Here is a 24,329-nt window from a genome sequence, read left to right as displayed (position 1 = left end):
ATAGTAGTAGACGATATATAAAAGCAATAAAAATGAAAATAGGCAATCAATTGAATCCAGCTGAACTTGAATTGAGATATTTTATGGTTGAAAGCAATGAGATTAACTTATGGAAGTTGATTCGTCGAGAGATTACTAAAGTGAGTTTGATCACTCTCAACATTTTCTTAATTCACAAAATTAAAAAATTAAATTCTTATTAACATATTTAAAGAAAAGAATCTAATTATTTATTAATTATGTTGGACTTTATTGGTAAATTATGGTGATATAAAAATTATCAAAAGTAAATTTTGGGTCTCTCTCAATTTTATGCGCACGATTACAAAACCAAACATTTATTGGTGTAGTTAAAAAAATTTGCTATCTACTAATTATATTAGATCATGTTGGTAAATTATAGTGCAATTTGTCCTCTAATGTTATACTTCCACCCTTATGAGAGAAAAAATTTCAAACAAATTTTTTATCTTTCACCTAAAGTTAGTTAAACCAAATGTGATTGAATATAACAAAAGTTATTAGTTTCTCACAATATCATGAATTAAGATTCAAATCTTTCTTAATAAAAAGTATTCATATTCGATATTCATCCATACTTTGAATAATATTATTTCAAAAGGAAAGATAAATATGAGAAAAAATTAGGATTGTCCATTTATATGAATTGACGTGAGAGTCATAAGGTGATTGGGGGAGGCGCATATACATTTGTCGATCAAAATAAATAAATAAATAAATGGATGAACACGTTATAAGTGTAATTACAATGATTTTTCAGCATAAAATTGTGCATTATTCAAGAAAAAAAAATACAGTTAGGACTCTAACAAATAGTTATAGAGTTTTAAGTGAAATTATACTAAGAGTTAATAGACCAGTTCTTCTTGCTGATCTTACCTATTTACAAAAAAATAAAAAATCTTTCAAATTTAAGCTAATCCTTTAATTTCAATATCTTCAATTCCCCTTCCATTATTTTAATATTCTATCTCTAAACACAACATAAAAAAAAAAAAAAATAGGCATGCAATTTGATTTTATGTGTTATGAAGAGACATGCAATTTGACTGAAAACGATATACCTTTTCTCCTAAATTTTACATACTTTTAAGATCAATGAATATTTTCTCCTAAATTATACAGGTTTTGAAGATTAATGAATCTCTATACTAAATTTTGCTCACCTAATAATTACACAGTTACAAAAAAATTATACTAAATTTGGATTTATAAATTAAATTTTAAAAAATTCAAATCTAGATTATGAATGTTTATGAACACATGTGTTGGCATGCAGGGAAAATGTTTAGGTTCTTTAACACTTTATCGTACGTAAGGTTTTTTTTTTTCTGTTGATGATTAATATTTGTTGGAGATTTATGAATAGGTAAAATACATATTAAAAGAAATTTTACTTTAAAATTTGAATGATTTATTATATCTCAAGTATTAGTACAGTATTAAATTTCTCAGTAAGTGAATAATATATTAGCATGGCTTTTCTCACATACTTTAAGATCTGAGTGATCATTCGTTGTTTATTTTCTTCTCACTGAAATGAAGCCACGTGATTCATGTTCTTGAAATGATCGTCTGGTCGTAATTTATTCTCTGCTTTTCTTCACATCTTAGAAGTTGAAAGGAAACTAATCACGCATATCTAGTTCTATTGATTGAAAGGGGTCCGAAAAGGAAAGAAGAAAAAAAATGAACGAATGAGACGAGCATTTCTTTACTATTTAGAGTTTAATAATATGCACTATTGTTTATAATATTATTTATTATAAAATTAATAAATTTAATATATATATATATATACACATATATGTTATTTTATAATTAAATATTAATTTGAATGCTTTTTGCATTATCAATTCATAAACTATTTATTTATATGAAAAACTTCGTAATAAACTTATCAAGAACGAATGTTTTGAAGTTTAATTAGCTTAACGAATTTGAGCAGCAGGTCAGATGGACGTTTCTATTCACATTATTATTTTTTATCTTATTTTATTGTCTGCGTGTATAGCATTATAAAAATCGTGTGCCTCGTGCGAAAAATAATATATATAAAAAAAGGTGCGACGGCCTAAAATACAATAATTTTTCTATTATGGTACTAATGAATATCTTTTACGTACATTACACGAATTATGAGTATATGTAAAATATAATTTTTAATTTAATTAATACAAGATATTATATCATTTATTAGTATATCATTATATTTGATGTTGATTTTTTAAATATTTATAAATAAAAAAATATAAGCGTTTAGTTAAATTCACATCTGATCGAGGCTGTTAAGGTATGCCGGTGGATTCGTTTTCTATGCAATATAATTATAGAGCTACATGCCTACATCAATACTATTTGTCAATTAGATTGAGTTTCTTAATTCATGGTTTGTTAAACAAGTGTCATTAAATTTTAGTATAAGTTGGAATATTTAATTATGGATATAACAAAGTATAATGAAGTGGTATTTAGTAATATAAAAAAATTATGTTCCTTTATATCATGCACTGTTATGAAATAAAGGAAAATATTTTTATTTTATTAATTAAAAAATAATAAATAATAAATCAATTTTACTTTCAATTTTTCTCCTTCATTTAAAAGTAAAAAAAAAAATATCAAATATAGAGTAAATGCTATTTAATGTAACAGGTTTTAGGCACGAACTCTATTTATGTTTTGGGTAAACATTTTAATTTTTAAGGTTGACGCTCAGGCAGGTAATAGCATGTGACATGACATTATATGGGGATGGAAATGCGTAGCGTAACCTATTCATAATCCATCTTTTTAGTTTTTAAAGCTTTTTGTCGCATTTCCATGAAACTACGTCGTCTCTCTATTTTTAGGATATGCATAATCCATAAGTCACCTCAAATACTTGATCGATAGTCAGTTCAAATAGGAAAATGAGCATTTTTTTAAAAATCAGAATACTCATCAAATCTCTAATCATTGTAAATAAAAAATACAAAAATTAAAATCCGAAGGAATTTGGTACTCTAATTGGAACCACTGTCCACTTTACATTATTATATCACAACATGGTCCATGTTTTTTATATGAAAAAAAATAGATAGATAATTTTAACAAGCGTGTGAGCTCAGCAGAGCAAATAAAAAAATACCGAATCGGCCATAAGTAAAGTCAGTGTCACCGTGTTGATGCAACGGTGGTAGAAGGGTAGTCTTGTAATTAGCTAAAAATGGAAGGGGCATTTGATATCTGATTTTGACTCCTCAATGGTCCATGTCATTCGCGATTGCTTCTTATTGCTGCTTGTCCTTCTCTATATATAACAAGTAGCAACCAAAATCTCTTAACTAACTTCAAACTAAGCACCACACTATGGCTTGCACTGATAAAACGGCCACCGTCACCGACGAAGCTAGCGGCGGCGGAGCCACTACAATCTTCGCCGTGCACCCCGACATAATCCAAACCCACATCCTCACGTGCCTGGACGGTCGCGCACTCGCCTCCGTCGCCAGCACGTGCTCTCAACTCCACGCGCTCTCAGACCACGAGCCTCTCTGGGAGAACATTTGCCACTCCACGTGGCCCTCCACGAACTCGCCACGCGTCCGCCACGTCATATCCACGTTCCCATGCGCGTCTCGCTCCTTTTTCTCCGACTCGTTTCCTTCCTTCGCCGCGCGCGAAGGTTCGAACATCGATCGCGCGCCGGAGCTGATTTCCGCGGTGGACATCTTCCACCGGCGGCGGGTGGTGCTGTCGAGAGTGGTGGAGACGGAGACGGAGTCCGGCTGGTTCCGGTGCTCGCCGTTTAGAATCGATGTTCTTGATCAGAAGGAGGCGGTGGCGACGGCGATGGAGTATCCACTGAGCGATGGAGCATGTGAGATTCTCGGTGAGGATTTGAGGTTGAGTTGGATAGTGGTGAATCCGAAGGGAAAGCGTGCGGTGAATGTGTCAAGTGGAACGGCGGTGTCGGTGGAGCGGCACTGGCTGAGCGGGGAGGTGAAGGTGCGGTTCGCGACGGTGGTGGACGGCGGTGAGAGGGGGACGCCGGCGGAGGTGGCGCTGTGCAGCGTGACTGTGACATTCGGGAATGAGATGCAGGTGAGGGAAGCGTGTCTACAGATGGAGGACATGGATGGAATGTTCCTGAATGGTAGGGAGAGTTTGGGGATTTTGAAGCGGGCGTTGGAGGGTAAAAGGGGAACATTACTGAAGGACGGAAAGGAAGAAGGAAGGAGTAGATACTTGGAATTCATGAACAGAAAGATGGAGAGAAAAGAAAAGAAACAAAGAGATGAGAGGAGGTTGGATATGCTCTGCTTGGCTCTCGCGGTTTTGTCCTTTGCGGCTTTTTCAACACTCTTTCTCTTCTGAATATACAATTTGTACAAACTAAGTGTCTGTCTCTCTGTCAATGCTGTAAGGTCGCATACTAGTTTAGTTATTAATTGTTTAATGTTTATTTTTTTAAAACAGTAATGAATAGTGAATGAGTTCTTCCCGTAGCTGCAAGTATTTTGGCATCATCACTGATTTTTTTGTTTTATACGGTGACAATATAAAAATACTATTATTGTTTTTTGACTAATCTTCCATCACGAAACATGAACATGGTTGTCGTGAATTTAGTGCACCATGACATTTTTTAAGTGGGTTTGTTTCTGATATAAAAAACAAAATGAATTAGAAGCTAGGACGAGTATTTCAACGTTGGAAAGGATAAGAATCATGTAAATCAAAGAGGCTGTTAGTGCACTCCATTCTTGAGTTTTGGGCTCAAACAAACAGAGCCTAGATGTCCCATAGCCAACGCGATACTTATTTGTCATTTGATGGTAATTAATGAATTTGAAACTTGGTAGCGTCTAATGTACACCACGGTGGCTTTACCCGTGGTGCATGAAACCCACGTTGTTATTTTTTTATTTTTTTAATATTAAAAAAATGTTTTAATCATTTTTTATACAAATATGTAGATATATAAGGATCATATTTGACAAAAATCACGAAATATATCATTTAACTAAAGACTTGGGTATTATATATACTAAAAACAGAAAATTATCGTCATTCAAGTTATGTTTGAATTAAAATTGAGAAAATACTTTTGCAAATTTTAATGTACAATCATAAAATATAACGAAGGAGTCGTCAATTGGTATAATGATTGGGAACATCAAAATTAAAATGATAAAAGGGTCATGCATTCAAAAAAGTAACATTTGCCTATGAAAAAAAAAACCAATGCACAAGATGAAAAAATGTTATAATGGAAATAAAAATACTTTTACGCAACTCTAATCTAAACTTCAAACATAAGAAACACTTTTGAGTTTTGACCTCTTAATTTTTCGTACATGCAACATACAAGTACTCAAAATACCTACAACAGTGATAGCATTCAGAATGTCCTAGTATCTTCTATACACAGATGGCTAGCATGTTCCTTGGAGGCCTGGACACGTTAGTTAAATTAATATAATATAGTGTCCAAGGCTTTACTTTTCATCTTAACAAACTTGAATTGGATTATCTCTTTAAAAAAAATAATCACATAGTGATTGATATGACCAGTTGAAAAAATAGTTGAGCTAATTTAATTAGTTAAAAATTGAAAAGTTGGGAACTTAAAACTAAAAGTTAATAAAATAAACTGGTTAAATTTGAAATTTATTAAAATTAAAAAGTATAATGACTAAAGGATAAAAATTATGTTTTTTTAAATTGACATGGACAATTTATTGTTGCAAATAGTGTTAAAAAAAAACTCAGATGAACTAAGCTATGGACTGCTATACTAGTCAGATATGAGATAACCGATCCAACTAACATTTTAGATCGAGTAAACAACCAACTACTAAGCCGAATTTTGAAAGAAACCTGCTAGCGTGGTATTAAATGTAGAAATAAAAAGGAAGTTTGTAGCAGAGACATTAAATTATTAATCATATCCCAAATCGAACCCACCATGTTCCAAATCATGGTCGTCACTGCTACAAAACTAAAAAGAGTGCAATTGCAGTCGCAGACTCTGACTTTCAGAAAACTGCATGTAAATATTTTATATTTTGTCCTCCTTAATTTTATACATTTGAACTCGTTGTTTCTATTTCTGTTTTATTTTTTATTTTCTATTTAAGTATATATTTTAAAATTTAATTTTTTAAAATAATTGGTCGCAACAGGATCTTAGATCGGTCACTACTTGTGGCACCTTCATTCGTGGGCAGTCTCGTTTGCATTGGCGACGGTAACAATTCATAAAAAGCGGCACAAAGCACTTTGCTTAAGGGAATGGGGGCGAGCTCCAACTGAGCATGTTGCAAGTTGTTGGTTTTCTAATAGCTTTTCACATTTCTTTAAAATAGATTGAAATTTCATGGTTTGGAGTGCTGATAATAAAGGGTGGTATTAATAGGGAATTAAGTAGGGTTATTTTAGTTATGCTTGAGATATGCTCCTACAAACAAGGCTACAACATGCACCTTTGCATAAAAATATTGAAAAGGCAATCTTAAAACAAAATAGAAATTGAATGAAGAATAATAATATTTTCATTTTAATTAAATGTGTGTTTGAATTCCATTCACCTTAGATAAAAATTTCACATCAAGATACACACAAAATAACTAAAAGTTAGACATCTATAAATCCACATAACCTTAATAGTGACTACTTCCTACCACTAGACACCATTCACATGATAATAGATAAAATTTGTCATTTTAAAAAAAATACTAATAGTTAATGCCAAACCGATAAAACTTGTATTTTAAAAAAGACATACTTATGTCAATAGATCTTAATCATCTTATCCATGTATTTGTGTTAATCAAATTCTAATATATAAAATTATCTTTAATAGATCCAAGCACTTTATTTATTATTAAAACAACAAATTAACAATTGTCTTGTGCTTATATAAGTAATATCAATTTACCAAAAAAAAAATTAAAAGTGTATATATATATTTTTAAAAAATATAAATGATTAGTCAAAATAATTAAATATTAAAATTTCAAAAAATGAGTTAAGTATGACATGCATGTGTCATTCTTTAAGGGATAATAAAATAAAAAGTTAAACCATCCTTAAAATAGTGTACACTATTTTCATATATAATAGTAGACGATTGGGATTTAAGTGAATGGAAAAAAATTTAAAAAATGAAAAATAAACATGTAACATTTGAAAAAAAATAGCATAGAAAAAAATATAATTACTTTAGTTATATAAACAATAAAGATTTAAAAAATAACAAATGGTAATAATTTTAAAGTTTTAAAAAATAAAAAATTAAACAACAAAAGTTATCTTACTTTTTTAATATTTATTATATGGCCTCAGTAAAAAAAAGAAAAATAAGTATTTTATTATATGGCCAAATTAAATACTTTGGCGTTTTCGATGATAGTGAGGTAATTTTACGATAGTTTTGATATAGAAAATTAGGTCGAAAGAAATGTATTGAATATATATAATAATTTGCTTTAGCTTATTAATTAAGCCGTCTTAGCTCAGTGGTAGAGCGCGTGGCTTTTAACCACGTGGTCGTGGGTTCGATCCCCACAGACGGCGTTAGTCATATTTTAAAATTAATTAAAAAACTAAATTATAACATCTCAAAATATATTTTTATTCATAGAATATATTTAAAATTTAAATAAAAATATCATATGAATATGTGCATTTCTGTCATTTCTTATTTTCAGTCTCTTCCTTCTTCAAAGAAATAGTTTTAAGTTTACATTACAGTTTTTCAGTCACTATGAATTGTGATTAATACCCTTGTAGTAATCAACCATTAGTTATTATTTATTAATATAGTATTGAGGTGGGGGGTCTCATATTTCGCATTTTCTATCTCTTCCTTCAAAAAAAAAAAAAAAGAACTTTACATTACAGTTTTTCAGTCACTAAGAATTGTGATTGAAGCTGTAATATAAAAAAATTGTGATTAAATCATTGTAGTAATCAAGTTGTTTCTTATAAGTGGAATATACAAGCTACACGTTACATTTTTTCTTTTTAGGCAAAAGTAATCTGTATAGCAGTAATAATAATTTCAGGATTTAATTGGTATAATACTTTTTTTTTTACACCGGCAATTTATGAAAAATAGTTGAATCAGATTTTTTGCCACAAAGATGTGGCAAGAACAACCAGCCTTTAGTTCAGTCATAATTCGGCCTTGCGTAACACCCCGTTTATATCCTTCAGCTAAAAACAACCAAAAAATTCTCCACATGCCAGATCATCAACCCTTCAGTTGACACTTGTGCTGAGCAATGCTTCTAACTGTTGGGTGCATAATGCATCTATAATCCTCAAAAAAACTCAGTTCTACATATCTCTTGCTCAAGTACATATTAAACATTATATATATCATATAGTCTGAGGGAAAATCAAGTATCTGGTGTTGATGTTGGCTCAGGAGGTCCTCTGGCAATTGGAATTTCACCACGAGTGTTGATATTGGGCTTTGCATAATCAACAAAGATAACACGTCCATTTAATGTCTGCAAAAAAGTTTCTGTTATTAGTCCTCACTTCTAACCCAACAAAGAAAACAGGAGAGTCCCAAGTTTGATTTGATGATTACCTTTCCTTTCATATCTTCTATGGCATTCTCAGCCTCGTCTTGAGAAGCAAAGGTGACAAACCCAAATCCCTTAGATCTGTCTGACACCCTATCTGTTACAATTTTGGCTGCAAAACAAGGAATTCAGCAACAAAAACCATATTGATATAGTGAGATGACAGAGAAAATGGATTAATGTTGGTGCATTTTTATCATTTTTAAGATACCTTCAATAACTTGCCCGTAATTGGAGAATGCCTCTGATAATGCATTCTCTGTGGTGTAGAAGGACAATCCTGAAAAACAATGATGAACACAGCTCCATGGATAAATAACCCCTTTCCAAAGGCTAATAATTACTTAATACGGATTCATGCTTTCAAATTAATAAGAATTTGAAACAGCAGCAACGGGCATACTTTTCATAAGTTAATAACTTAAATAATGATTGGACAAATGTGATTTCCCATTTATAGGCATAAAAGATTATGCAAGACACAGCACTCGACCATAGGTCATGCTCAGTTCAGGAAACAAGAAAAAAAAAAAAAAAAACTTCTTCCATTTTTCAATTTTCAGGTTCGAATTTTGTTTTCCGATGACCGTAAATAACGAAATTTTCTATTTGGATAACTTTTCAATAAACAATTATAACAGAAGCAAAAAAAAAAAGAAGGGTAAAATGAGTTTCTGCTGTGAGATACAATTAGCTTAGGCATAAGTTAAAATCAACTTTCAAGGAAGGTCTTTGGCAGACAAATAAAAATAAAAATTCAAAGAAGGTAGACGAGAGCTTTTAAAAATAAGCTTATGCATAAGTTAATTTTTAATTATTTTAACTAATTATTCTCTTTTTGTATGAGTCTTAATTAAGTTTATCTATTGCTCACCTAGTGTCAAGAAGCTAGCTTTTCATTCACAGCAGGAAGCGAATATACACAGTAAGCAACTAAGTTATATGATTTCGACAACAAGAAGAAAAGCAAATTGAACAGGACAAATTAATTACACTTTGTGGAGGAACAAAACATAAAGTGGTTTCTTCAGTGTGTGGAAAAGAAAGAGAAAGAGAGAGTACATACCTCCAACAAAAAGCTTGTAAGCAATTCCCCGGCGAAAAGAGAGAAGAGATGGCGACAAGATTTTATTTCTATTGACCTCAATTATTTTTCTTACGGCCGCCATGGAATTCAATTGCAGAGACGAAGGAAAACAAGTGAGCGTGTGTATTGCATCGCCATATTCATTCATAGAGTAAACCGGCTCAATGTACACCCAAAGCCCAAACCATAAGTGGGCTTTTCTGCCATAGCCTAGCTCTACCTTGCATTACTCATATTTGGATAAATGAATAACTTAATTAAGTATTTATTTAATAAAATAATATTATATAGGGACTTATTTATAATAATGATAGAACTATATATAAATTTAGTTTTAGGATTTATTAAAATAAGCTTTTTAAAAAAGCTCATTTTAACGACTTTGGCATGAAATTTGTTGATAGACTAAAACGAGGTTGTAAAAATATCATAAACTGCTTTCATTTTATAAAGTTAAATAAGTTTATATATGTTCTTTCAATCATCTTATATTACCTTTTTCCTCGAGCAAAATCTTGTGTTTTTTTTTTAAGAAAAAAAAACAAGTAAAATCCTCTATTCTGTATGGACTATGAAGTACATTGTGGTTGAACAGATTTTTTTAAAATTAAATTCAAATATAACCTATTAAAAAATGATTTAGATTGGATTAATTTAATATTCATACAAATAAAATACAAAATATCATTTATAATTATTTAATTAAATTTTACAAATAAAAAAATATAATTGACAGACGTTCCATGATATGTAGTTTATAATAAACTATACTCATACAAAATATTATCATTTTAGTATTTATTTGGTTTTGGTCTCAGCCTCACTGCTACTTACTTGACTTCTGTTACATTTTCTTTGATTGTATTTTAAGCCATCATAAAAAGAATATAAAATTATTCAAAATGCCTACTTTTCTCCCTCCTACCTTCTTTTCCATAGAAACAGATTATTACATCAAAATAAAGTATTATTTTTGTTCGTTAATTAGCTTTTTATTTGTAGTATTACATTCAAGTGAAAATAAAATAAAATGATAAATATCCAAATTCGTCTCTAAAAGTATAATTCATTGACATGAGTTTCTGAAAAAAATGAAAAATTAATTTTTTTTTCCCTGCAGGTACAAAAATATCGATATATTAACCTTGTCGTTACTTTTGTCCGTGAAATCTAACATCTTTGTTGGTGTCACAATTGAGGACTACTAAGTTCCCACATCAACAAGATTAATCTGTCAAATTTTTTAACGACAAAAATATAATTTTTCATGTTTCAGAAACTCATTTAGTTATACTTTCAGGACGAATTTAGATATTTATCCTTTTATTATTATTTTATTTTCACTTGAATGCAATACTCCAAATAAAAAGCAGTATAATATATTTTTTTTATTAATTTGCTTTTGAAGCTGAATCCTATGCCCTTGCTCACATATAAACAAAGGTTCCTGATCGAGTTCATAACGAATGGAGATTAAAACTATGCGGCTTTGGGCACTTCCAGAGAAATAGACTTTCTCGCACTTCAAAACTTCACAATAGGCAAATTTAAGGACTAAATTGAAAGGTAAATTTTTATTTATTTATATCAAAATGCATACTAAGCATGGGATTATACATGCATCTTCATTGGTCGATAGAGAGGACTTGTCCAACTTAATGCAAAGACTCAATCGACAGAACCATGACAGTATTTAAAACCACAAAGTACAGACAAGACAACAAAGGGTAATAAGGCGACACTGACATCGAAACACTTTTATCATTTTGCAGATACAGACGACTATTTCTACAATACACAACAGAGTTACAGTGTAAGAATACACAGCACCTTCACCATTAGTTTTTGTGTGTAAACGTGGAGCAATCGTTATATCAACTTAGCGATTAAGATCATTCTATATTTTTACCATTGTTTTCTCTTGTAACTTGTTCACGTAGACACACATAAATTCAGTGGTGAAGATTATAGTGTATTAATGCACCATATGATTTGTTAGTATATTGTGCAATAGGCCATTTCAGATGTATCGTGCAAAGTTGTGGCTAAAGCTAAAGACGGACTACTAGGTTACACCTCTTGTTAGATGTGATGGTGTGTAACTACAATATACAGAACTAACTTTATATGCAGTTTCCATCCAACCTTCAGAGTTTGATTACTCATGAATGACTCACCTTCAGTAATGCCTGGAACATCATGTCAATGAAATGATCCTCCTGACACAGGAAAATTCCATTAGAATACAACAATTTAACAAGTTAACAAGAGAGGCGTTCAAATAGAGCAAGCATTAGACAAAAAGGATAAAACAAATAATATTTTGTTACTTCAATTTTCTTGTAGAGTAGAGATTCAATTTATATTGAAATCATAAACACAAAAAAGTAATTAAAACATGAAAATTCTAAAGTTGCATACTAGCAAGAATAACAATAGAGGTGTTTTCCCATGTCAGGTTTATAAAAACCTCATGTTAAAGTTTCTCCCTTTTCCAATTATTCACAATCTTTTTCAAAATCTCAATAACTTGGATAGATAATTAGGTGTACTTCCAGTCTAATAGCTAAATGTTCATTAACTATATAATAGCTATGGCTCAAACTGGACTTTCTTCAGTGGGGACGAACTCCTATAATCCTATGTTAAACAACACCAAATGAGAATCAGGACAATAGTATCCCTTATTTCCCCTTTATTTTGACCCACCCAACCCCAAACTAAAAGAAGTAATTGAATGACCACTTAAAAATACAATTAAATTAATAATGGTCAACAAACATGGCAAAATCATGAAATACCTGAACCAATGATAAAAGTGCATCACGGACATTATCCCTGCTGATTACAGGTCTATTTGGAGTGGAGCTTGAAATAGGGGTAAGAGAAAGAGGAGGATTAGGGGGAGGGAAGGGTTGAAGTACTGGAGTGCCGTATTGGCGTGGCACATTCAGGGAATGATGAACAACTGCACTAGGCGGCACAGATGAATAAATAGGTGGAACTAACAGTGAAGATGAAGACGTTGATGCAAAAAAAGTAGAAGGCTTAACAAGATTAATGACTTGATTGCCACTCTTGGCTGTTTCAAGAGAGTCAAGGGGGAAGCCTGATATCGATGAAGTTGAATGAGAGGCAGATGGTATTTGCACAGTAGGTGCAGTAGATAACAAACCACCAGGAGCAGAAGTGACAGTTGCAGAATGCTGTCTAAAATTTTCCATATTGGAAGCATAATTTCCAGTAACCTTCAATGTCTGCAACAATTGAATTAAAAAAATTCTAAATCCACAGACATCATATAATAAAAAGTGCAAGTCAATATAGACATTGCAGAAGTATTGACCAAAAGGCATAGAAAATTGACATGCAACAACATTACGTACACTGAAGAAGTTTGTAAATGCAGGATCTTCAACAGCATCAATTGCAGAAGCAGCAACTGAAGATGACTCTAGAGGGCTTTCCGGTATAATTGACACTGGCTGAAGTTCCTCAGACTCACTATAATATATACATCAGGCATAAGATATGCATCTTTTTTTACTTATAAATCTAACTACGGAGAGATCATTAAGTGGGAGTAATAAATAAATAAATATAGTTTGAATTGACAAAGATTGTGACACTCTACTGCGATAGCAATGTGATTGATATGATTCAAAGAGATAGAAATAGAAACAACTTCATCTTTTATAAAATTTACAAAAATCCTTACCTTATGTTAACAGGCGGTATTGTAGTTGGAGGTGTCTTTGGGTACGCATTAAGTATCCTGTAAATTGAATTTGAAAAATTATAAAGGTTTATATGACTAGCAAGATAAGCATCCCACATCTCAATTTCATGGAGTATATTACTAACCAGAAAAAAAAAAAGGTCCTCACAGTTTAGACCAGATTGGTAATAAATTAGCATCTTGTAAGTTGTAACTAAAAGTTTGAGCACAAACAGGCAAAGAAAAACACAATATGAATAACTTGAGTGGAGAAAATTCATAAACTACCATACCTGTTAAAGAGATTTGCAACTTCTTCACATTCATCTGGATTGTAAAACCATATACCGTTAACTTCTTGAGCTGCATTTCGATATAACAGGTACGGCTTTTTAAGTTCATACTCAAAATCCAATAGATTCTCAACTAGATTATCTGTCAGGACAAAGATCAGAAAGATAGCAGTTAAAGTAGAGAATCGATAGCACAGATTCAGAAATGTGGCAATAATAATTGAGTAAATACTAAATAGTCTATACACTTAAGGTGTAATCCGATCACAAATTGCTACATGTATAAGTTTATTGACTTCTATTACCTTCAAAGTCACACCAACCATGACTTGTTTCTGATTAATTGAAATTTGGAAGTGTAGAAAATTTTACACAGAAATTAAACTCTGAATAAATTCAGCATTGCCAAAAAATGCACGTTACTTACAACAATAATTAGTAATAATTAGCCCCTAAACCTTTTTTCCTTTCATCAGTCAGACTATTTTATAATAATAATTTAATAAAAAAAGGTAGAAATCTGAACCTGTATTCCGGCGATTCATTACGATAAACTGAAACCGTGGTTGTGAATTCCTGAACAAGAACAGTAAAATCGATGAACGATCCAAGTGCGTATGAATGCATCAATGCATACAAAGAATAAAGAGAGAGAGAGAGAGAGAGAGAGAGAGAGTTGTTGATGACCTCACCTCTTGACAACGAAGAGAGATCCTTCAACATCCTTGCGACTCTACAATGAAGAAAGCAGAAGATGAGAGAAGAAAGTGTGAGAAGAAGCGAAGAGAAAGAAAAGAACGAACCCACTGGTTGCTTTCGATGTTGAAGTCGTAGAAGGAGACATGCGCGGCAGTGAAGAGAATCTCGTCGATGTACGGATCGATTCGCTGGAGCACGGTGAGATTCAGCACCTTCGTGCTCTGCTGATCCAGATTCGGCGTCAATTTCTTGGTCTGAGACATTTCAATTTCTCGTTCAAACAACTCTGAGATTTTGATTTTTGACTGGTATGTTTGTTTGTTCCAAGGCTAACGAAAGAAACCAAGAAGAATTGACTCGCACTCACTCCAAGCAAAGAACCTATCTATACTCAAACTTCCGAGTTGAATCTACTCCGACCCAAATCAAATACTACTCAACTCTTTAAAGTATATCATCTAAACATACAATTTTTTAGATAGTTACTATACAATTTATTAAACTCGATAATTTATAAGTAGATGGCAATATAAGATTATTATTATTGCATATATTTTTTTCTCAATTATAAGTACAAATAATCTATGGTTGGATTTGCAAGAAATTTTGGCAACTAAATTATTTTTTATAAATATGTAAGTGAATTATTAATAGGGGTGGGCTCCCATCAAGTTGGCCAATGTTATGATCCATGTACCAAAAAAATATCAATGTTATTCAATTTGAGCTAGATAATTTCTTTTTCTGATTTAATTGTATTTTTACTTAAAACCCTTGTGGTGATTAACGGATAATGCATTGATTTTGTGAAAAAACTAGCCAAATTAACTTCATTTTTAATTCTCAATAATGCCCCTATTTTGGGTGGAATTTTTTGTTCTAGTACAATCATAAATTATAAAGATAGTGATATTCTATTTTTCAGTTATAGTTCTTTATTTATTTTTAAGTTTATTGTGCATTTATTAGATTAACATCCATACTTAATCCTCCGAATAAAATTTCACGTAGGAATAATAAGACTAACTTCTAACAATGATATCATAAAAAGAATAACATATTAAAATCTAAAATAAAATACACTTGGAACTTGGAAGAATAAAAATATATTTTAGTCATATATATTTGGAAAAATTATACACAAGGATAGTCATATAAATAGTTCATCTACAAAAAGGTTATTGTATGTTGAATTAATATCAAGCCAATCAAATTCTAATGCTGAAATATTGGAAGATAAAAAAAAGATTTGGGATGAAAAAAATATTTGATACACGTTAATATAGGGAATTAGGAAACCTGCCTGACGCGTATCAAGATAGTATTTAAGCAGACACTTTTAAGTGAAATTTTTTATATTGTAGACTAATTATTTTACCTGCTTTCCTTTTCTTCAAAGCATATTCGATTAATTTTCATTTTTTGGATCTAATAAGTAATTATATGTATGTTATGATTCATAATCAATCTATTTGCTTTTGCTAAAAGTAAGTTGTAAGCTATAACTTACTTTTGTTATACAACACAAACAAATAGATTATCCTACCATACATCGGAAGCATGAACAAAGAACATATGGCTATCAGGAGAGCCTAGGATAAGAAATAAATAAACAACAAAAAGTGGAGTAAATCTATCTCATTTAATATAATTTATTTTTTTATTAGAGTAAATTACATCCGATACCTCTCCCTTTATATTTTTTCTTAAATTACACCTGATACCACTTTTTTTCTTTATATTACTTTTATTCTTTCTTACTGTTAACTAACGTCAATTAAAATATATGAACAGATAAAATTATTCTTACATCTTTATTAGATTCATACCCCTTGTGTTTTTCTCAAATGACATCCAATACTCCTTTTTTTATATTATTTTTACCTCTCTTTTCTTAACGTCGTTAACTAATTGTCAATTGAAATATGTGAGTAAACAAAATTATCTTTAACATTTTTGTTAAATACTCAATAACAAGGTAATAACAGTTTCTCCTTTAATATTTGACTCTTACTTCATTGTTGTTAACACTTGAAGAAGATGCAACCCTTGATTGAAACATTATATAAAAAACTTAACCGTAAAAAATAAATATTTCAAAGAAAGGAGTTAAAAATACAAATACAAGAGTGAAACACTAAAATCTGAAGTAAAAGATCATATTCAATCAATAGGCATAGCTAGGAACATGTCCAACAAAAATGCAACAACCAAACAACCCAACACGCACAAAAAAATTGAACTTAAAAAAAGAAGAAGAAAAGAGTGTTAACACATGCGTACCAACAAGGTGAATTCATGTCCAACAAAAAATTAGGTTCATGTCCAATTGGAGAAAAAAGAAAAAAAAAAGAAAGTATTAAATTTTTTTTGCCTAAGGGTATCAAGAGAAAGAAGATAATAATATTTTAAACATAAATTTTCATTAAAAATCATATGACCAGCATGTACCTACTGTGTTAAATTATTAAACGGTGTTTAGGAAGTAAGAGATCTAGGTGCAATGTGAGCTAAACAATTAAAAGGTTCTTTGTACGGTGCAAAAAAAGAGGAATATCGAGTACAATTTGAAAAAAACAAAGGAGATGCAAGTTAGATTATTGAAGATATTTTATACATAAATTTTCATTAAAAGTCATGTAACAAGCATGCACCTATTTTTTGTTAAATTATTGAAAGATGTTTAGAAGGGAAAGAGTCTGGGTGTAATGTGAGTTATACAATTAAGGAATTTTTATAGGGTGCAAAAAAGAAGGAGTGTCGGGTACAATTTGAAAAAAACACAAAATGCAAGTGTAATTTACTCTTTTCATTATCATAGTGTTCCTCTACTGAAAAAAATAAAATTAAAAAACATGATATGAGATGTGTGATTCAGTTCTGCATGCCTAAATGTTATGCAGCTCACATTATTCCAAAGCTCATAACAATAACAGTAAGTAGGAAAAGGAGAGATCCAAAAATTATTGGGGACAGCTAAACAACAAAATTCTCTTACAAACAAAAATTGGTGAAATCAGCCCAATTGTTCACACCACCTATATAACAACCTTGTTAGAACTATCAGTAGTGACTTTTTCAATAGAACGAAACGGCCTCAGCTAGCAAGCACTCTGAAACTAAGCATAAGCCAGTGGACCTTGGACAATATTTCCTATTCAATTAGGTATTATTTATAAATTCCATCAGTTCCAAGGGAATCTTATCAGGTGTAGGAAACCATTATGCACGGATAGTCCATCCTCGCTGAGCAAGAGCAGCAACCACTTGACTGGCAGCTTCTGCGGTGTCATTCAGTGGAGGATAACTCCAGCTTTCAGCAGTCATCTGTAATTTTTTAAACAAAAGTAAGCAAAAATTAACATTTGTTCAACAAAACATCTACCAGCAACAACTACAGGAACACAGTCTGGTAGCAAAGAAGAGACTTCTATATCTAAAAGCAGATCACAAACTATTTCCACTAAGTCACAGGGCCATTTGTAAAGTTCTTCTAACGTTAACTACGTATATTTGTGGGATTGTTTCATGGAATAAGAAACCAATTTACATAATCAGCTTTGCAATATAATCAATAGATATTTATACTTCTGCATTATTCAGTTAAGAAGGAAAGAAACGCACAAAATCTAGACACACCCGATAAAACCCAACACATAACATTACAGCACAGTTGGCAACTCACATTCTCATTCCCAGTGAATGGTCGAGCAACCCCTTGCTTCTGCAAAGAATTTTGGAAGTCAGCAAACTTCCATGTACACCGTTCTGCTCCAATTACATACACAGGCTTCCTGTGGTAAAAGAGGGAGAGTCATGAAACTATGCATTTCCTTTTAATAAAACACTAAACAGGAAATATTTTTATTTTTCTACTTATTATTGTGAGATGGACGCTTGTCATCATTGATAATTTGGTCATACATACCCAGTACTGCAGGCCTCACTCAACATACTAACTGAATCAGCAGTGATAACAAAGGCATCAGCCCAGGCCAGATGTCCCATATGTGGATTTGAACCTAAATGTAACCAAAAATACACCTAGTATTCTCTGGTACTGGGAAAAATAAGTATAGATTTCTTCTCTTAAGAATATGGAAACTAAGTACCTTCACCATCCCATATTTGGACCTTTGGATTTGTGGCAAATTCTTTGACCAAAATTTTGGAGATCTGTAATACAAATGGATATTATGAATTTATTAAAACAGACAAAGAAAGTTATAGAGGACACTTACTTAGGCCACCATCCCCCCAGGCAACATCATTAATTCTTGCCAACACCAAAGCAGACAAATGACCAACCAGGAGCATGCTCATGGTTAGAAGTCAAAACTGATTATAACAAAACATGACTTAGGCAAAAAGATTCTTACTAATTGCATAATCTTTTATACCTTCTCAGGAGTTCTTCTTGAGAAAGATATCCTGATACTCCCACAGCTCCATAGAACATTCTGAAGCATAACCACTAACTTCTTTACAAGATCCACATCATAGGGACAATTACCTGACCCCCACCAAAAAATAATAAAAAAGACTTAAGATCCACTAACTTCTGTGCATATAATGTATATTGCATATATAATCGAAGGTAACGTGTGGAATAAAATGTTTAAGGAAGAAAATAATTGGTGTAAGGCATACAAACATTTGAAAGTATAAATTTTCAAATCCTTTAAGGTTTCAAACAAGTCAGTATTGATATATGCAAAAATCAAAATTGACCTACTACACTTTGTTAATTTTTCATCTATGAACTATACAAACATTTGAAAGTTTAAAACAAGCCCAACATTGGATGTAGGGAATGCACTTTCTTTCCTGCTATTAAGGTATTACGTTAGAGTCATTTCAAGGTGTCTTCAATTTGCAATGATACATAAATCAGATATGGAAGAAAGGAGTTTCCAATAATACATAAATGAAATATGATTGACCAGATTTCTATTTTCTCCCACAGAAATTGACAACACTTAATAGAAACAAAGACCAACCGACAGTATGAGAATTTTGGACCCAGCCAAAGGCACATTTTCAACCTTTCAAGATAAAGTTTATACTTTATACAACCACCATTTTTCTACATATATCAAATAGCAGCAAATCTTAATTAACACGATAAAGTTGTAAGTATAATGGGAAAAGCATTATAACTTGTAAGTTTCTTAATGCAAAATAAAATACCAGTAGGTCCCCCAACATTAACCACAAGCAAGGGCTTTGGCAGAGTTGCTAACTCGTTATGCCAGGCAGAAGCTGCAACCCTAAGAGCAGCGGAATCAGCTTGATGAAGCGCTCCCACAGTGAGGACCTGTAGTAATGTAAAATCAGTGACCCTCAAGAAAGGATAAAAACATATAGTATTTCAACATAAACATGACAGCCATAAAATGTTTTTCTTAGGAAGAGACATCAATAGCCGCAAGCAACCGCTGTACCTACCACATTGTGGCCAGGAGGTTCCCATGGAGTCACCCACCTTCGAAGAAACCAAGGTATTTGCCGTTGGGCATGAGGAGTCAGCGGAAAATAATCATGACGCGGAGTAATCACAAGATCAAACCTATTCAGTTGAAATCTTGGATGTTGTATCTGTATTGGGCATCTAAGAGAGTTAGACGGCAACATACATGATGTATGCCTTCATTTATTACATATAAAGATAATCCATGCTCATGGGCAATGGAAAAGGGCATATCATTAAAACACACAATAAAGAGAAATAGGCAATTCACATCAAACCTCAAAAGAAACAAAATAACATACAGCCTACAGGTGAGTCATTATAAATTTGTCCCAGCAACGGGTATTTATGAACAATGCTTCTGATCACAATTTCTCAAAAGCAAGCAACATCCAATATCTTTTGCTATTACCATTTTCAAAGAAAACGGGGTTAATTGCCAGTTAACCACAAAGGGCAACAAAATCTGACCAGTAATGGGGGAGAAATAAAGACGAATTTGAAGCAAAGTGAGGTCGGCTACATTATTACAACAACAAAAGCCTTATCCTACTAATAGCAATGTTTGGAGCTGCAGCACTATGATTAAAAATTGAGTTTTTTATTCATGGTGAAAGTAAAACAACATTGAGTTGCTTCCTGTTTTTCACAGTGATTTTGAGTTGCTCACCATGCAACCAAAACACACAATAAGTGGGACCGGCTACATGAATTACCAGACGGTTAAAGACCAAATCCGAAGAGAAACTATTGCACCTAAAGGTTAAAAAGTGTTCTTATTAAGATGTTATGTAGAAAGTACTTCAATAACAGTCAATCATCACAATCACATAAAGTTTTGAATTCACATAAAGAAAAAAAGTGAAAAGCTTAACCTGAACAAGAAAAACATTTTCTGGAGCTAACCGTTTAATGGAGCTGGCAACAGAAATGGTGTCTCGCCCAGATGCAATCACCAACAAGGGTCCATCCCTACGGATAAAGTGATTCTGCATTTCATCAAACTCATTTTTTTCTTTTATCTATAGAATAATGAGACGAGAACAATCACAAAAGATAAACGTACTTATGAAACGTTTCACGGGCCATGGTGGCAATGTGGTGAGCATCAGCATCCAACACGTTAGAAATGCCTAAACGGAACCATCATCATTGCAATTCTCAACAATTATAAAGCGTGAAAGGGAAAGCAGCGTAAGTTATTTAGTTAAATACCGATTTTATGAGGCGTTTGAAAACGCGATTTGCCACAGATCATTCTGATAACGGAGTCTAACCTTTTGTGGATAGAAACCGGAAGCCATTTAAGCCACCGATTGATTCCTCCTCGAGGCCTCGTCACGCGCTATAACCAATCATTCCATTCGATTCAATTCAATAGCTATTTGTTTATTTATAAATAAACGAAGAATAAAGAAGAAATGCTTACATATAAGGAGTGGCGGTTGGAGAAACCGAGAGCACGGACCAAACCAATGCACTGATTCTCAGCGCCGGCGAAGCCGTTTCCGATGACAACGGCTCGCCGAATTGCACCGTCTAAAATCTCCGGCATAGTTTACATTCCCAAAATTCAAATGAGACGGAAAAAAAAAATTTAATGTAGAGGATTTTCAATTTTATACGTCCAAGCCCATGCGAAGGTCCGACTCGGCCCGGCCCAATTAAACTTTTTTTTTTTTCATATATACGATACAAGAGACAGAGTTAGGAGTGTTTGGTGTGTGTGAGAGCAAAATCAAAATGTGGGCAAGCGCAGAAGGTGGTGCTCCGGAGGTTACTCTGGAAACTTCCATGGGTTCTTTCACCGTTGAGGTACTTGCTTTTTTCGAATTTTCGAGTTCTGTTAACTTTCCTAGTCTAGGGTTTTTATTTTTTATTATTTTTTTAAAAGTACACATAATGTAATTTTGGGTTTAGCTGTACTACAAGCATGCGCCGAGGACTTGTAGGAACTTCATTGAACTGTCTCGCCGAGGTTACTACGACAACGTTAAATTCCACAGGATCATCAAGGTTTGATTTTTTGGATGATGTCTATAAGGATGTCAACCCTGTGTTTGGATAATAGTAGTATATTCTTACATGGGTTTGTGTGGTTTGTTGGGTAGGACTTCATAGTACAAGGTGGGGATCCCACTGGAACAGGAAGGGGAGGAGAATCCATATATGGGTATACTGCTTAACCTTTTGATTTTTGTTATTGTTATTGATTATTGATGAATGATGATGATTTTATGACAGTGCAAAGTTTGAAGATGAGATAAAACGAGAGTTGAAGCACACTGGAGCTGGAATCTTATCCATGGCAAATGCTGGCCCAAATACCAATGGTAGTCAGTTCTTTATTACTCTGGCACCATGCCCCTCTCTCGATGGTAATTTTCTCCTTCTTTCTGTTTAGCATTTAGAGATCATAAGCCTTTTTTTTTCAACTTAGTAAATTGAAAATTAAACATGAACTGGCATGAATATTTGTTAAAAGGATAATTTGTGAACGTTGCTTGCATCCACATTGTACACAAACTGTCACACACTTGGAAACTCAGAGAGTCAGAGTAATGATATATCATCTCTTTCTCATGGGAGAGATATGAAAAGAAAATCGGATTCTAAATTGTATCTGTCCTCTCTCTTTTTTTACTTTTGTTTGAGAAATTGATTCCCATAATCACAACCATATTATGTAAATGTTATGATACTGATAGGCATGGGGTATTAGAAATTAGCACATCTATATAAAACCTCATGGCCCCTGGTTGTGTCTGCTATGTAACTTGCTGATCAAAAGAACTTTCATGCAAAGATATGTCAAAATAGCTGGCCAATACGAGAAAGCTTCTTGTTTATGTTTCTTGTATTTATACTTTTCTGGGAGGATACAGCTGCAAGCATATAATTAGCTCATTTCCTCATCCAACTGCATCTTTTCTTTTCTCTCTTGCATTAGTTAATTAGTTTCCTTGACTAAATTGATTAGAAGGCATATTAAGTAAGGGACTCTTATTTTCTCTTTTAAAAGATGTTTGTGATTAATATAATCTCTGCATTTTAGATAAATATAAACCTAAAGTTCTACTGGTTAATATTTTTATTCATTATTAGAGTTAACTCAAGTAAATTTTTAGCCATAACCTTGGCATCAGAATGGTTAACTGATTCAGTTAGGTTGTTTAGTTTATGGTTAATTATTCCAATTCATATCATGAAATGTCTGGAATGTCCAATGATACTCAATTCCCGTTTCTGTTTCAACCAGGAAAACACACAATATTTGGAAGAGTGTGTAGGGGGATGGAAATTATCAAAAGACTTGGCAGCGTCCAAACAGATAACAACGACAGGTATGTCAAATATCTTTCAAGATAAGCCATTTAAAATATATACTCCGTCGAGACTCATATAAACAAAAAAATTGTCTTGTGGACTCAAATATAAGTAAATATAACTAATTTCACTCCTATTTAATGATATTATTCTTAAAACACTTTTTTTAATCTAATTTTAACTTTATTTTCAATAACTCTTTTTTATTCATGATAACAAGTTCTAATGAAGGATATTTTAGGAATAACTTTTTATTTTTTACTTGAGATTAGTAAAATTAAATGGTGTCGACCAACTTTCTTAATTAGTATTAAATTAATTATTTTTGCTTATATGAGTCCAAAAGAGTACTATACATAAACCAACATTCCTGCCAGCAATTTCATAGACGAATGGTGACAGTCTGAAGTTAGCAGTTAGCACCAAATTGATAAACGAGTTGGGACATTGGGATCATAAACCTGCTGATATTGGGTTAAGGTGTTTTGCTAGATGTCCTGGAGAATGATAGAATTGACCATTTTTATTTTCGGAATAGCTTTGTCCTCATGCATAGTCAATACTTGATTAGTGGCAATTTTATGGCCAATGAGTCTCTAATGTAGTATGTATTTTGTTATAATGGGGGCTTCCATCAATTGCGGATTTTATGAACTACATCCTTTGTTCAACATGTTAAGTTAAAGCAAAGGATTTTCTATGATCTTACTTTATGAACTTGCAGAGAAAATTATTCAAGCATTTTTTTTCATTTTCTATTTATTCAGGCCCATCCATGACGTTAAGATACTACGTACCTCAGTCAAGGATTAGTAGTGGACCAAACAAAACATTAAGGCATTCGGCATTGCTATGACGAAGAATGTCAAGACTTGGCTTCGTGATTAATCTTCAGAACTGTCAGTTGTATTTTTATTTACCAATCACTGATACAGGGAAAACAATGTATGTTTTTCATTACTATTTTTTTTACATGTAGTGTTGAACTATTTATTACAGGGAAAGGAACTTCAATTTTGTGTAGTTAGCGATGGTGCAATTTTATTCATGAAAACAACGTAGAGAAGAGGTTCTGGCAATTGAGAATACCTTCCCGCGCTTTCAGGCATAAATGTATCTTTGTTCTTACAAA

The 24,329-nt window shown here is 32.4% G+C and overlaps 5 protein-coding genes and 1 non-coding gene across 7 annotated transcripts; 3 read left to right on the top strand and 3 right to left on the bottom strand.

Moving 5' to 3' along the window:
* The first annotated feature begins 3,372 nt into the window (after positions 1 to 3,372).
* Positions 3,373 to 4,380, top strand: LOC100801673 (probable F-box protein At2g36090). Its single transcript, XM_003520657.3, has one exon. The coding sequence runs from the start codon at positions 3,373 to 3,375 to the stop codon at positions 4,378 to 4,380; it is 1,008 nt and encodes a 335-aa protein (XP_003520705.1).
* A 3,132-nt stretch (positions 4,381 to 7,512) lies between these two features.
* Positions 7,513 to 7,584, top strand: TRNAK-UUU (transfer RNA lysine (anticodon UUU)). The gene has a single exon. It is a non-coding gene; the product is annotated as a tRNA-Lys (tRNA).
* A 461-nt stretch (positions 7,585 to 8,045) lies between these two features.
* LOC100527079 (uncharacterized) lies at positions 8,046 to 9,801 on the bottom strand. Its single transcript, NM_001251441.2, has 4 exons — positions 9,670 to 9,801; positions 8,815 to 8,883; positions 8,609 to 8,715; positions 8,046 to 8,525 (listed from the first exon to the last, which is right to left on the bottom strand). Exons 1-4 carry the CDS (start codon positions 9,770 to 9,772, stop codon positions 8,412 to 8,414), a joined length of 393 nt encoding a protein of 130 aa, NP_001238370.1. The 5' UTR covers positions 9,773 to 9,801; the 3' UTR covers positions 8,046 to 8,411.
* Positions 9,802 to 11,245: 1,444 nt separating this feature from the next.
* LOC100786833 (mRNA-decapping enzyme-like protein) lies at positions 11,246 to 14,894 on the bottom strand. Its single transcript, XM_003521430.5, has 8 exons — positions 14,505 to 14,894; positions 14,394 to 14,434; positions 14,228 to 14,277; positions 13,702 to 13,843; positions 13,409 to 13,465; positions 13,077 to 13,194; positions 12,492 to 12,947; positions 11,246 to 11,909 (listed from the first exon to the last, which is right to left on the bottom strand). Exons 1-8 carry the CDS (start codon positions 14,661 to 14,663, stop codon positions 11,853 to 11,855), a joined length of 1,080 nt encoding a protein of 359 aa, XP_003521478.1. The 5' UTR covers positions 14,664 to 14,894; the 3' UTR covers positions 11,246 to 11,852.
* A 2,376-nt stretch (positions 14,895 to 17,270) lies between these two features.
* On the bottom strand, positions 17,271 to 21,602 carry LOC100801126 (mitochondrial fission protein ELM1). 2 transcript variants are annotated; one of them, XM_006577023.4, is made up of 11 exons: positions 21,300 to 21,602; positions 21,086 to 21,215; positions 20,937 to 21,003; positions 20,777 to 20,842; positions 19,849 to 20,011; positions 19,591 to 19,717; positions 18,801 to 18,913; positions 18,513 to 18,576; positions 18,329 to 18,422; positions 18,086 to 18,194; positions 17,271 to 17,727 (listed from the first exon to the last, which is right to left on the bottom strand). In XM_006577023.4, the coding sequence occupies exons 1-11, from the start codon at positions 21,423 to 21,425 to the stop codon at positions 17,623 to 17,625; spliced, it is 1,164 nt and encodes a 387-aa protein (XP_006577086.1). In that variant the 5' UTR covers positions 21,426 to 21,602; the 3' UTR covers positions 17,271 to 17,622. The 2 variants fall into 2 exon arrangements, with proteins under 2 accessions (XP_006577086.1, XP_003520704.1); XM_003520656.5 differs by having other exon boundaries at positions 19,849 to 19,998; positions 20,746 to 20,842; positions 21,300 to 21,466.
* Positions 21,581 to 24,274, top strand: CYP13 (peptidyl-prolyl cis-trans isomerase CYP13). The gene is made up of 6 exons (NM_001255449.2): positions 21,581 to 21,685; positions 21,791 to 21,886; positions 21,982 to 22,043; positions 22,115 to 22,248; positions 23,130 to 23,214; positions 23,965 to 24,274. Exons 1-6 carry the CDS (start codon positions 21,614 to 21,616, stop codon positions 24,008 to 24,010), a joined length of 495 nt encoding a protein of 164 aa, NP_001242378.2. The 5' UTR covers positions 21,581 to 21,613; the 3' UTR covers positions 24,011 to 24,274.
* The last annotated feature ends 55 nt before the right edge of the window (positions 24,275 to 24,329 follow it).

Source organism: Glycine max, chromosome 3, assembly GCF_000004515.6.
Source record: "Glycine max cultivar Williams 82 chromosome 3, Glycine_max_v4.0, whole genome shotgun sequence".
In the NCBI taxonomy this organism is placed as follows: domain Eukaryota; kingdom Viridiplantae; phylum Streptophyta; class Magnoliopsida; order Fabales; family Fabaceae; genus Glycine; species Glycine max.
This window is presented reverse-complemented; position numbering and strand designations above follow the sequence as displayed.

Excerpts from the sequence above, each read along its gene's own strand:
- LOC100801673 (XM_003520657.3), top strand. The coding sequence starts at position 3,373 with ATGGCTTGCACTGATAAAACGGCCACCGTCACCGACGAAGCTAGCGGC.
- LOC100527079 (NM_001251441.2), bottom strand. The coding sequence starts at position 9,772 with ATGGCGGCCGTAAGAAAAATAATTGAGGTCAATAGAAATAAAATCTTG. Across the intron at positions 8,884-9,669 it reads TTACAAGCTTTTTGTTGGAG|GATTGTCCTTCTACACCACA; the intron begins GTATGTACTCTC and ends ATTGTTTTTCAG. Across the intron at positions 8,526-8,608 it reads TAGAAGATATGAAAGGAAAG|ACATTAAATGGACGTGTTAT; the intron begins GTAATCATCAAA and ends ACTTTTTTGCAG.
- LOC100786833 (XM_003521430.5), bottom strand. The coding sequence starts at position 14,663 with ATGTCTCAGACCAAGAAATTGACGCCGAATCTGGATCAGCAGAGCACG. Across the intron at positions 13,466-13,701 it reads GTTGCAAATCTCTTTAACAG|GATACTTAATGCGTACCCAA; the intron begins GTATGGTAGTTT and ends TTCAATTTACAG. Across the intron at positions 13,195-13,408 it reads ATACCGCCTGTTAACATAAG|TGAGTCTGAGGAACTTCAGC; the intron begins GTAAGGATTTTT and ends TATATATTATAG.
- LOC100801126 (XM_003520656.5), bottom strand. The coding sequence starts at position 21,425 with ATGCCGGAGATTTTAGACGGTGCAATTCGGCGAGCCGTTGTCATCGGA. Across the intron at positions 21,216-21,299 it reads CCAACCGCCACTCCTTATAT|CGCGTGACGAGGCCTCGAGG; the intron begins GTAAGCATTTCT and ends GATTGGTTATAG. Across the intron at positions 17,728-18,085 it reads CATTCACTGGGAATGAGAAT|ATGACTGCTGAAAGCTGGAG; the intron begins GTGAGTTGCCAA and ends AAAAAATTACAG.
- CYP13 (NM_001255449.2), top strand. The coding sequence starts at position 21,614 with ATGTGGGCAAGCGCAGAAGGTGGTGCTCCGGAGGTTACTCTGGAAACT. Across the intron at positions 21,887-21,981 it reads AATTCCACAGGATCATCAAG|GACTTCATAGTACAAGGTGG; the intron begins GTTTGATTTTTT and ends TTTGTTGGGTAG. Across the intron at positions 23,215-23,964 it reads CAAACAGATAACAACGACAG|GCCCATCCATGACGTTAAGA; the intron begins GTATGTCAAATA and ends CTATTTATTCAG.